The sequence below is a fragment of the Emydura macquarii genome, unplaced genomic scaffold (assembly GCF_026122565.2).
Source record: "Emydura macquarii macquarii isolate MOO-44397 ecotype Brisbane River unplaced genomic scaffold, CSIRO-AGI_Emac_v2 contig_2768, whole genome shotgun sequence".
Classification (NCBI taxonomy): Eukaryota; Metazoa; Chordata; order Testudines; family Chelidae; genus Emydura; species Emydura macquarii.
The window spans coordinates 28,781,034-28,794,221 of NW_027132905.1; the positions used below are offsets into that span (position 1 = coordinate 28,781,034).

At 51.9% G+C, this 13,188-nt stretch overlaps 1 protein-coding gene across 1 annotated transcript; it reads right to left on the reverse strand.

The window, feature by feature from the left end:
- Window positions 1–1,221: 1,221 nt before the first annotated feature.
- Window positions 1,222–12,153, reverse strand: MZB1 (marginal zone B and B1 cell specific protein). The gene is made up of 4 exons (XM_067566511.1): window positions 11,932–12,153; window positions 6,308–6,429; window positions 3,829–3,933; window positions 1,222–2,919 (listed from the first exon to the last, which is right to left on the reverse strand). The coding sequence occupies exons 1-4, from the start codon at window positions 12,151–12,153 to the stop codon at window positions 2,733–2,735; spliced, it is 636 nt and encodes a 211-aa protein (XP_067422612.1). The 3' UTR covers window positions 1,222–2,732.
- Between the last annotated feature and the right edge of the window lie 1,035 nt (window positions 12,154–13,188).

A 13,188-nucleotide genomic window follows, 5' to 3' on the forward strand; every position in this document is an offset into this window, starting at 1 on the left:
GAGGGCTCAGCTCCCACCATTCCGAGCTCTTAACCAAGCCCGGCCCATTTGTGAGTGCTGAGTAGGGCTGATCAAAATTTTTCAATCTCAGAAGGTTTTTGACAGAAAATTGAGTTTTCAGCTAAATAAAATATTTCCCCAAAATTGTCTGTTTTCCATGGGATATTTTGAGTTTTCACTGAAAACCGGAAAAACAAACACTTTTGCTTTTCAGCCAAAATGTTTTGGTTTTTCAATGTAAAGTCAACATTTTCAAATTTTCAAAGTTTTTGATACTGTCCCTCACAGTATTCTTATCAGCAAGTTAAAGAAGTATGGGTTGGATGAATGGACTATAAAATGGATAGAGAACTGGCTAGAGCATAGGGCTCAATGAGTAGTGATCAATGGCTCCATGTCTAGCTGGCAGCCAGTCACAAGCGGAATGCCCTGAGGGGCGGTCCTGGGGCCGGTTTTGTTCAACATCTTCATTAATGATCTGGAGGATGGGGTAGATTGCACCCTCAGCAAGTTTGCAGATGACACTAAGCTGGGGGGAGTGGTAGATACCCTGGAAGGTAGGGATAGGATACAGAAGGACCTAAACAAACTGGAGGATTGGGCCAAAAGAAATCTGATGAGGTTCAACAAGGACAAGTGTAGAATCCTGCACTTAGGACGGAAGAATCCCATGCACAGTTACAGACTGGGGACCGATGAGCTAGGCAGCAGTTCTGCAGAAAAGGACCTGGGGGTAACAGTGGATAGGAAGCTGGATATGAGTCAGCAGTGTGCCCTGGTTGCCAAGACGGCTAATAGCATATTGGGCTGCATTAACAGGAGCATTGCCAGCAGATTGCGGGAAGTGATTATTCCCCTCTATTCGGCATTGGTGAGGCCGCATTTGGAGTATTGTGTCCAGTTTTGGGCACCCCACTACAAAAAGGATGTGGAGAAGTTGGAGAGAGTCCAGCGGAGGGCAACAAAAATGATTAGGGGGCTGGAGCACAAGACTTATGAGGAGAGGCTGAGGGAACTAGGCTTGTTTAGGTCTTTAATTTTCGTTGAATTTTTCTGTGGCAAAATAAGCCAGTTTTCTGACCAGCTCTAGACCTGAGCCCCTCTGAAACTTCAGGCCATAATGTTTTATAAAACAAATCATCCCCTGAAATAACAGCAACATTCAGCCCGGACACTGGGCCAGCTGGAAATTAACAGTGGAAATCAGAAACCTAGAACAGGATTGGAACAATTTATTAAATGCACAGATTGCTCATCAGACTGCAGAACTGTGATACACAATAGGAAGCAGATAATAATCGGAAACATTCACAAAGGAATGACTCTCGCTGTCAGAAAAATCCCCCTGTGCAGGAATAAGTGAACCATGTTAGATGGAAAAGGGTCAAGATGCCCCTACGTACTAGGAAGATAGGTCATCAGGATCACCTGTTGAGCCTACAGGTGTTGAGCAAAAGACAGGCAGTTTGAAATTAGATAGACATAAGAGGGGAAGAATAGCCAGGGGAAAATAATTGATCATACAGTGAGTAAAAGGCCCCCAAATGCACTGAAAACCCCTCCACCTAAACAAAGACAGACAGTTTCAACACTGACTTAAGCCATCACTGCCCTTGTGCTGAGGTAGGCTGGAGTAGGAAACACCTTAGCACTGCCAGGCAATGGGCATTAGCCCACACGAGGGAACAGACTAGAAAGAGGTTTTTCAAACCACCTGAAAAATATATTTGCATCATGGGTGCCATAGGGCTGATGATCACTGAAATTATCTGAGAATGAGTTAAATATGTGAGATACAGTGGAAAACTATGGGCCATTGATTTATACCCATCTATTTAGTAAAATGTATTAATTATAGAACGTACAGATAGGAGCCTGAGGAATCCAACGGCAAACCTATAGATTTCCCATGACTCAATGTGGGAAAGGAAGTCAATTGGAGCCTTAAGTAGTCGCGGCTTCTAAAAATCAGGATGGATGTAACTATTTCAATATACTGAGCTTATATTAGATCTAGTGGGCAGATCCTCAATAGGGAAAAATTGTCAGAGTGACATTGATTTCAGCCCAGCTCCAACAGACTTCACTGAAGCTATGATAATTTACATTGAGGATCTACCGCTATGTACATTTGGCATTGGATTAGTATGTGGTGTGTGTGGTTATGTCTTGTTGGTTGTATGGCGTGTTGGTTTATTTTAGGGTTGCTCATAATTGCTGGACCAAGAACATCATTTTATTCTAAAAAGCTGCCTGACTGTACATATCATTTTGTTATGATGAGGTTGCACGGATTTACATGTTGGTTTGTTATTACTGGGCTGCCTGGATGTAAATATTAGTTTGTTATGATAGAGTTGCCCAGATGTAAATGTGGGTTTGTTATTACTGGGTTGCCCGAATGTACATGTTGGTTTGTTATTACTGGGTTGCCCGGATGTACATGTTGGTTTGTTATTATTGGGTTGCCTGGATGTACATGTTGGTTTGTTATTACTGGGTTGCCTGTCAGCCCTGCTGGACTACGGGGATTGATCTATTTTAAGCAATAACAATGAAGTAAAAGAACCTGGAAGCATTTGTTTTTGGGGGAAAGCCCAGAAACATCACATTGGTCACCTTTGATGGCCAATCTGCCTTGGCAGAGGTCCTCTAGGCAATAGCTTGGCTGACGGCACACACCCCTGTCAGCTTAGACCTTCGTGGCAATTCTTGGCTGAACAGGAGCAGAGCTACAGCTCACTTTGCAGAGCCTTCATTTTGTTTAGGCTTCTGCCCTTGGTGTCGCTAAGTCTTGTACAGGCTCTCTGCTCTCCAGAGCACAGAAATGCTGCCAAGGCAGCCGGCTGGCGTCGATACGCCTCATAGATCTGCTCTTCCCCAAATTCGCCCAAGTAGCTCTGGCACAATTTATACAACCTACAAAGACAAGAGAAATGGAAACAGGAATTCAGGTTATTGTTACGGCAGGTGCCACCAGATGGCGCTGTCACACACAGTCCAACAAGTTGTTTGTCTCAGTGTGTGAGCCATGCATGGAGTTGGAAGCTATGCTGTATTTTTAGTCTGTGATCTAGTTTCTTTGCGGGGAGCTGTTGCAAACAGCTAGTAGGTTTGCTCTCTGCCTTAATCTCTCTAGCTAGCATTGCTCCAGGGGCATTGTGGCTGAGATTTCTGAAAGAGGGGATTGCCTGGGTGCTGTGTGTTAGCACCTCTATTCCTGGACTGGCATATAGCTTGTAATGAACAAGTAACACTACAAAAATATCCAGTGTCACGGATTTCTCCTCCATCACGCACGGCTCCAAAATCTACTGCTCAGCAGAGGGCTGACAATGTTATGCTGTGGAAAATGGGACTCCAGTCCAGATTGTTAAATTGTAGTTAGGCACCTAACTGCCACTGGGAGTTAGGTGCCAAAATCTTTTTCAAATCTGGTCTTTGGGTACCTCTGCAAACATTACTCACGTCGCAGTGCCACTGGGCAGCGCAAGCTGGGAGCCAGGGAGCCAGGCATGGGGAGCGCGCTGAGCAGCTGCCCTCTCCCCTTTACTGCTCGGCAGGCAATGAGGGCTCAGGCTGGTCCCTGCCTGGGAGTGAGAGCCCCAAGGGCCTGTGCAAGCCCCATTTCTATTTCCTGTGGAGGGCGCCGTTAACAGAGCCTAGTTTGTCACTGGCAAGACATTTAGCACCCAGAAAAACAGCTAGTTGGCTTCCAGACGGCGGGATCTGCCCTCGGTGTTTGCTGCGACCCCCCAAGCCAGCTCCTCCATTAACATTCTCCCCAGCCCCCCACTCTGCTTTGCCTGGCTCTGTGGCTGGGCTTACCTCGCTGGCCATGGTCCGCCCGTCATCATCACAGTCATGGTCTCTTGGCTCTTCAGGCCAGGCCCTGTGAAGCTTTTCACTCCCCCCACTTCTTTCACTCCATAGCTGGCGAGAGAAGAGAGAGCACGATAGTGACGGGCCGGCGATGGCGACATGACACACGAGTCTGGGGGCGGTGGGGCTGTGCCTTTCAAAAGCTGCAAGGAAGCAGCTGCTCTTCCAAGCCCTCTGGGGAAGGGAAGCGGGAGGCCAAGCAGTGGGTGGTTGGGGCTGGCGAGGGCAGGGCAGCCCAGGCCTTTCCTCTGGTTACCTGGGAAACCTAGTGAGCAGGAACCTATTAACCCCCTTTTTTATGTCCCTGTTGTCACATGCCACTGAGCCTTGGGGATTCGCCTGCAGCTAAATAAAACACCCTCCAGGAGTCTGGCTTGCTTCTGAACCTTGGCTAAGTGCCAGGCTGGACTGGCGCCCACAGCCCAGATCTGAGAACTTGGGAGCTGTGGAGACGGGCAGCTCTATAGCCCATGTGGGCCTGAATCACAGCCCTGGATCCCAGTGCTTTGAGCATCAGCATGCTGCAGGGCTGACTGTCACACAACGGGCCCCTCTCGGAGGGCAGAGCTCGGACCCAGCACCCGCAAGTGAGCCAGAGGGAGCGTAGTTGGAGGCCCCAGGTAGAGCTGGGGCCGTCAACCAGGATGGGGAGTGCATACTGGAGACACACCTTGGGGGCACTGCAGTGCAGCATGCTCCTCAGTCCATGCCCGGGGGGTGCAGCCCCCCCCCCCCCCACCTCCTGCTGGACATCTTGCACTGGCAGGGGAGAGAGGCAGCAGCCGGGCCTGCATTGCTCAGGGGTGCAGGGAAGGAGAGCTCCTGACACTGTCTCCTCCTCGCGCCGCTGTGCAGGGAGCGGGCAGAACAGGACGGAGGGCCCTAGGCCCAGCTGCTGTGGAGCTAGCTTTCAGACGGTGCCGCTCAGGGGCTGGCGTGCTATGGGCTCCCCGACTCCTGGGTCCTTGTCTGAGACCTGGCCTGCCAGATGGCAGACAGGAGACTAGCCTTTCGCCAAGGCTCCCCCCACCGCCTTTTGGCCCAGGCAAGAGCTGCAGTAACAGGGGAGGGATTTAGAGGATTATAACCAGATCCTGCTCACGCTGCAAGACCTGCAGCTCTCAAACAGCACACGGGGCCTACCCTGCCCCATGGCCTGGCCCCTGCTGGGGAGACGGACGAAGTTGAGAAGGAGGCAAATGACTCTTGTGTGCAGCCACGGATGCCCAGCCCCTTGAATAGATTGAGTCAATGGAGCTGCTCATCCTGTGGCTGGAGGTGATCAAATGAGGTCACAAGCTCTGTGGTCATTCAAGGGCCCCGGCCCAGTTCCCAGGAGCAGGGCTAGCTGCGTCATAACGGGCAGAAGAAATCGCCCCCCCCTCCCCCTCCTCCACAGGCTGTGCAATGCCTGGCTTCCTGACGGCTCGTATTTGGACCTGGTCTACGTGACAGCAGAGCCCAGACACACCCCCTTGGAGAGGAAGGAAGGCCCAGTGGTCAGGACACTGCCTAGGACTCAAGAAAGCCAGTGTCAGTTCCCTGGTCTGTCTCTGGGGCGGCAGCACCCCCAAAGGAACCGGCTCACGCAGGGGTCTCAGTTGGGGAGGGGCTGGACGGGAGGCTGGCAGCCTGGCTCACCGGTCTGATGGGCTGGGCTAAGACGCTGAGAAGCAACCACAGGCCTGCACAGTTGTTTTGGTCACTAGTCAGCTGTCCAGGCTGAGGGGCCAGCAGAGCCCCGCTCCCAACCCGCTGCAATCCAGTCTGACCAAATGGCACCGACAGCCTCCGCTGCCTGGTCTGGGTGCTCAGTGCTGGGACCCAGTTCAGCCGCCTGGTAACTGCCACCTGTTCCACTAAGAAAGGCCGGGACCGTGGAGTGAACGTGGAGGGAGCCGCTCCCTGCACAGAGAGACCTGAGGCTGAACGATGCAGCTCAGAGTGCATCAGGCCTGATCTCAGAGTGCATCAGGCGCTGAAGGTGCTAAGCACCTTGCAGGATCATGGTACTGTACAAAGAGTGGCCCCAGAGCCAGTGGCTGTCCCCAAAGGCTGTTCCCCCCCATCACCCTTCACTTTGGGCTCGGAGCACAAGAATCCCAATCTAAAGAAATCCCTCTAATCCGAGTCCTGCCTTGGTCATCTGTGCTGTCTGCATGTGACCTCCCCCGAGTTATTCTGAGCTCTCCCTTGGACTGCTGAAGACTGAGTCCCTGTAGGGAGCCCATTACCCTTTCCAATCCCCTGTGATGCATCAGAGCAGCCGTCTTTCTGGAAATGACCACAGGCATCTCTGAGTTTAGTTTTGCTGCTCATTTCCTTTCTGGGGGCTGATGAGGAGGGCAGGACATGCTGCACTGGGCAGAGATACCGGACACCATGCGCGTACAAGGGGCTTGGACCAAAGCTTGCGCTGACTCACTTTTCCCAGCTCTGTGAGCAGCTGTTCTCCAGCGTATCCACGTATTCAGACTCACTCAGGAGAGCAGCCGGCGCTTTAGCGGACGACCGTTTGGATTCGGCTTTTGCCAGGTATTCCTGCATCTTTAATACAAGACAGAGAGCAATCGCCATGGTGTATGTGGAAGCTGAGGTTGAAGTAACATTCAGAAGGGAGCACTGTTCCAGGAAGCGTGGTGGTGAGGTTAACAGGGCACAGCTAGGGGACGCCCACAACCGCCTGTCCGAACACACATCTAGCCCCTCGATTTTTGGGGAAGGGAAACGCCGAGCTCTACATCTTTGCAGCTGTGACAGTGCACACACAAATGAGCCAGCGGGCTTTTATGGTGGCTAGCCAGTGTGCCTCACACTTAAATCACACACATAGGGCCCAATTCTCCGTACTGATGTGGCTCCTTTAAATTATTCTGCTAGTGTAAACTGGTGATAAATGACCTCCGGTTCCTGTGTCATGCCTCTATGCCTGCCCCCTTTCCAGCCCTTGGTGTGGGGTTCGTGGTTCAGGCTTGGCTCTGCTAGAGCAAGTCACTGACTCTCCAGGCCGTGGAATGCTCTGTCCCTTCCCCTTCCATGCACACAGGATGAGTCCCTGGTACCCGGGAGGCACTCAGACCTGCTCTGATGCAGCCATACCGATGCTAGCTAGAAAGCCCCACCCAGCCTGCCCCTACATGAGGGGTCATTTTGTCTGGCTCCTTCTTCCCTGTGCTGGCTGCCTAACAGCTGCTGGGCTCAGCCAGCTGGTCTCATCTGTCCCCAGCTGGGTAGGCAGGAGACTGCAGCTAGGACTCCTATCCAGGCAGCTCTGGCTCTGCCCTGGACTGCCTGCCTGCTGGCTGGGGGGATTAGGGCGTGGGGAAGGCAGGAGCCCCACTGGACTGGCAGGGAGCAGAGCACATTGGAGCAGAGCACACCCACTAGCAAAGCTGCCAACCATCATGCAGTCCTGACCTGCAATTGCAGATGGTGTCCACCAGGGGTGCCATCACAGGCTGCCAGAAGGCCTCTTTCTCTCACCTCATGCTGCATCCCCTGCTGGATCCAAATGGGGAAGCAGTTGCTGGGGGTGGGTCGGGGGATAGGGACCAAAGGGGAGCGGGGCACAGCACTGCTCCTGGTTCCCCCTCAGGCACCCGCCAGCATCCACCTATCTCCCTCGCGCCCCAGGCGCTCTCTAGAACACACTCCTCTACTGCCAAGGTTTGAGCATCTCCGTGCATGGCCCCCTACTGCTGCTGGGACCAGGGCATGTTGCCCACACACTGACAGTTAGATGGGCAGTTTTTTCAAATATGCAAATCAGCTCATTAAATAATCTGCCCAAAAATGGGGCACACCATGCCTCCCCTCGGTCCAGACCCACACGGGGCGCAGCAGGCATGTGAGAGATGGTTGCACAGGCTGAGAGACTGCTGTGGGGCGACGCCTCCAGCCCACTTTGCACATGAGGGGGGCTAGGAGTCTGTCTGCAGCGTGGTCCTCGAACACTGCCAGGAGTTTCCTTTCTTTTAGACCAGAAGCTAAAATAAGTTTGCACCCTCCCTTCACATACCAGTAAGGCTCAACCGCAGTGGGCAGGCAGGGGCAGGCAGGCCACCTGTTAGCAAACGTTTGGAGCAACATCTGAGGCCAACAGAGAATGAAACAGGTGCTGGCCCTGCAGGATTGCAGCTGAAAGAGACTAGGAGGGAGGGTTGTGGGCGGGGGCTGATGGAGAAGAAAATAATAGAGGAGAGAGAGCTGAGAAGAGATAGGAAAACAAGAACCTGCATTCGGTGATCTACTAAGGCACCTCCAGCTCTAATTTTTATGAGCCCCGTGTTATCCAGCCAAGTCGAAGGGGTAGGTATTGAAGAGCTCAGCACTCACGGTCGAAGCGAGGTTCTCCAAAGCTCAGCACCTGAACTAGGGACTGATTTTCAAGAGCCAACACGCTGAGCTTTTTGGAGAATCTGGGCCAAAGGGTGCAGAAAGAAACTCACGACTCAAACAAACCCACTCCTCACGCAACCTGCTTTCTGGGATTGGCAGAGACAGAGAAAGTCCGGAAGGGTGCTTAAAAAGACCCCGCAGAAGCTGCCATTGGAAACCTCGGCCCAGCCTGCTGCACTCCAGGCCAGTGGGGTAGAATCAATATAGAGTCTGCGGCCCTGGGAAGTGATGGGAGCGTCGGATGGAAACATAGCGAAGCCATAAAGCCTGGCACAAGAGCCAAAAAATAGCTAGTTGAGGGGGTGGGGGGCGGAGGTTGCTGCCAATGAGCATGGAGAAGACCTGTTTCAGTGCCCATGTGCAGCCCCCACGAAGCCCCCAGGTCTTTAATGACCATCTGCAACTGTTTGGTGCAGATATGTAATGAGTTCGGTGGTCTCAGGCTAGCTCTCGGTAACCAGCCCTGTAACTCATGGCACTTACAGCCATGACTGGCTTCCTTGTTGGCTGTCTCCTCTAGAACAAGGAGCCTGCACCCCCTGCTCACCCTTAGGGCGGGTTCCTCCAGGCCAGGACTGAAGCACATTTGGGGAGGCAGGGCATTCAAGGAAGCCTGCGCTGCTGTTAGCGGTGCTTTATCTAGAGGACTGTCAGTCCAGCACACAATGCACACACTGGGGGCCAGGCATAGGCACTAGGGCTCAGATCCTCAAAGCTAATTAGGCGCCTAATTCCCATGAACTTCAAAGGGTGTTAAGTGCCTGAATACCTCTGAGGACCTGAGCTAGATCACTACAGTGTTCCCAACGCAATTGTCTCTAGAGATGGTCTAAGCATTGCATCCAGGCAGTGTGTTGTGTTGTGTCCTGGTTGCAGTAAAAGAAACACATTCATTAGCTCAGTAGCAGAAAGGAATGAGCGTGAGTGCTGGGCAGAGACAGAGCAGCTGATCAGTGATGGGACTCCTGGGGGGGTCTCTGTCCAACTCTGCCACTGACTTGCTGCCTGAACTTGGCCAAGTCACCTAACCCTCCAGTGTCCCCATCTGTGAAATGGGGCAGCAATACCAAAGGGCAGTGTTTCTCAACGACTGGTCATGGACTGGTATCGGTCCTTGAGTGCTCCCTGACACAGTTTAGGAAGGCAGCACGACGGTCCCTGCTATCAAGATTGAGAAACACTGCCTGAGGGGGTTACAAGACTGAATTCCTTGGGAGGAAAGAGCTGTGAGATCTCAGCCAGAAGGGACCGTAGGCAGACATGCACAGGGTAGGTGGTGATGTGGAGCCCTGCGGACTGAGCCCAGCGAAGGCTATCGAAAGCAGCTGTTCGGTTGTTTTTAAGGGGATTTTCTCCCGGGACGCTCTGCACCTGCAGGCTTCTGGTTGGGGTGATTTGCATAAATCCATTTTTACCCTTTGGCGGGAAAACAGATGCCACTTTGGGACGGCTGCGAGCCAGCTGTTAACGGCAGCCTCCTGCCCCCCTCTCTCCATCTCTAATACACAAGGGACATCCTCTAATGTAGATTTAACTTCCGCACCTGACTATGCTGGATCAACAAGCTAGGAACCCCTTGCCTTGGCATCCCCTTGGGAGCTGTGTTCTCCTGCGTTTAGTTCTGGGCTCTCCTGCAACACAGCATGGCTGCCTGAAATACAGGGTTGCAAAGCCCCCAGCAGTTGCTCCTGCCTCAGAGTTTAACATGGAGATGCTGCTTTGCTAAGAAGATCAGCCGTCGGAGGACAGCAGGACTGCCAGGAGCCAGGGAAGACCCTATGCTTACACTCAGGACGGGTCAGTGGGAGCTCTGCCATCTAGCTTTCAGCTTAATTCAGTCACCCTTCGAAAGCACGTGGAGAGCTTTGGATGGAAGGGGCTGTGTCATTGTTAGGACTGACACATCCAATCCTACCTCATCCAAAGGGAATTGAAGTTAGTGGAAAGACTCCCCTGGATGTCAGTGGACTTTGGAGCAGCCCAACATGCCCAAGAATGCAGCAGGACTCTGCTTGTCTACTCTAGCCTTTCCCCCCTAGTATTTCTTCCCCCCATCGCTAACTCCACTGCAGCCCTAGTGTAGACAAGGTGCTGGCGTTTTAACTGCTGCATTGCCTAACCCTGCTCACAGCAAGTCCAGGTGACGTGATGGTAAAAACTCAGCGCTGACACCCAGGAGGAACAGATCTGCTGAATAAGAAGCTGCGTTTTTGCATCTGATGAAGTAGGTTGCAGCCCACGAAAGCTTATGCCCGCAGGAATTTGTTAGGCTTTAAAATGCTACAGGACTCTCGTTGTTTTTGCTGTATACAGACTAACACGGCTACCCCTCTGGAACCTTTCACCATGGAATGCGTTTTTGCAGTTACTTTGCAGAACAGAGCTGCACTTTAAGGAGCTGATTTGCAGTGAATTTTTCTGAGCACAGGGTATGTCATTTGGATGGGAAAGTCCCTGAAGGTGCTGAGATAATTAAGAGGTCTACAACATAAACTGTGCCTACAAATAACAGTGGGTGCAAAATTGTGTTGGTGGCCCGGCTCTCAAAATCTGGCCTCAAAGTGCCCTGCTGACCCAGAAGATTATTACAGCAAAGCGGTTTGGGATGCATAAGTGGTTTACAGCCACACACGGCAATTTGTACCCAGTCCACAACATCAACCATAAAAAATAAATAAAACGCCATTAAATCTGGGTCACATATTAAAAGTCACTTGCATCAGATGTGGAATTTATACTAGAGGAATGGGGAAAAACCCAGCGGGGCCAGTGCTAGAGGATCCAATTGCAGGATTGAGTCCTTGATTTCTGGGTTACTCTGCGCTTACTTTGGTGGAAGGGAGCAGAAACCAGGGGAATCTGGGTATGTGGGTGCCTTATCTAACCCATACTTGAGCCTTAGGGAGTCCCTCCACAGGACACCCAAGAAGCCCGTGCTCCTCTGGCTGGCAGGAAGGTGGGAGGCATAGGCAGTCCGTCTGTGCCACAAATTTCCCTGTCGGCCAGGTGGAAATACCAGCAGCAAAACCAGCTGGGCAACATGGGAAATCCCTGCATGAGGATCCTGCAAGGGAAGGGACTGTCTTTGTGTCCTCTTTGGGGTCCTGGTCCATGACTGGGGCTGCTATGTCATAACAACAATCACCACCATAATAATAATAATAAAATAGAGACTTGTGTGGGTCACGTCCATCTCTCCTGTTGCTTATACATTATAAGACACCAACCGTAATTACCCAGCTGTTACAGTGTCATGACAGAGGGTAACCCAGATACTTCACCTTCTGGATAAAGGGTTTCAGGTGAGGTAGCTGTACCCAAAAGTACCGTTTCGCAGTTGTTGTAGTGTCATATGTTAAGAGTGACCCTAAAGGGTAACCACAGGTCATTCAGTCATGGAGTTAAACTGCCTGTTAATGGTATCTACATGTATTGAAAGCATAACCACACTATAACTGCAGAATCATTGCTCCAGTGCAGCTTCAGCCACTGTATGAGAAATTACAGTGTAACTGCACTCACTGGATCCTCAAGCATAACCTCGTTTCTGTGATCCACTGATTTGCTTCAGATTTCAATGCTGCTCTGCCTGGGCCTTTGTCCTAGGCCTCTGAGGCCTGGTGCCCTAATGCTTGAGATGCGGGAACTCACCTGGAAGGCTATCGCTCTGCAGGCATCGCAGCGAAGGTGCTCGGGCATGTGGGCAGAATAGGCTTCTTCAGCGCTGAAGCGGGGGGACGAGGCAGAGAAGGCTGTCTCCGAGACACGGCCTGGGTCCCCAAGGGGGCTGCTGCAGGAAGAATGCTTTCCATCGTCTGCTTCTCCTAGGTCAAAAAGAGTTAGCACCAAGAACGCAGCCAGCAGTGACTTCATTTCCCCTGGCTGGAGAGCCCCTCTCAGAAAGGTACTAAGAAGGCAGAGAGAAAGAATGTGCTGAAAGGAAGCAGCTGGTCAGCAATAAGCAAATCCTTTGGGCCAATGAGAAGTCACCGACTCTTCACCAAGGCAGCGTAACCCTCTGCACGACCAGCTTTGTGGTTGTTTTTTTACCCAAAGGAAAACCCTGCTGGTAAAGTCCCTGGTGCAAACCCCTGCAGCACTTTGGTGCCTCCGCTTTCCGCTGTTTTACCCTTTCCCAGTCTTGCGGCATTCATGGTGTTTTGGGGTCGCTCATGTCCACGGTTCTGCTCAATATAAACACACAGATGCATGGAGGTGTAACAGCTGGAAGTCCTAGGGGCGCAGGATTGAGCGCATTAGCTAGCCTCCTGTCCAATCTAGCTTTACATGTCCCAAGCCCTCAGGTTTCCACCCCTTCCCTGGGGGAGTTTATTCCTCTTTCTCATTCACTAGTCCCTAGAAATGTTTTCAGCTTAACTCCATCCCCTGACCCCGAGGTCTGCCCTCTGGCACCCCCTAAATAATTCCACAGCCCCCCTTGATGTTTATACACTTCAAGGGCTTGCAAAAAGTTCTCAGGCTCCAGCTCTTAGCTGCCACTTACCCAAGCTGTCCACACTGAGATGCTTTAATCTCTCTTGGTCAATCTGCCCCCATTACTTTATTGTTCTTCCCTGCATTCCCTCCACTTTCTCTCCCTGCGGCCCCCAGTGGCACCCACTTAGGATGGCTACAGGGCTTGGCTCTACAGCTGGCTCAGATATACAAAGGAAAGCTCAGCCTGGCTCAAAGGTGCACGAATGGAGCAGGCTGCTGGTGAATAGAAGGTGACAGGTCAGTGGCCTATGTGAAATGAGTTGGTAGGTCTCAGTACATAGATCTCCTGCTGAACATGGTATTAGAACCTATATAGCATAGAATATACTGGCCAAGCAAAGCACTGTCACAGCTAGCACCATTGCTGGCAGTTGCTGCTGTTTGCTCGTGGCTGGATTATATTTTTGCTTA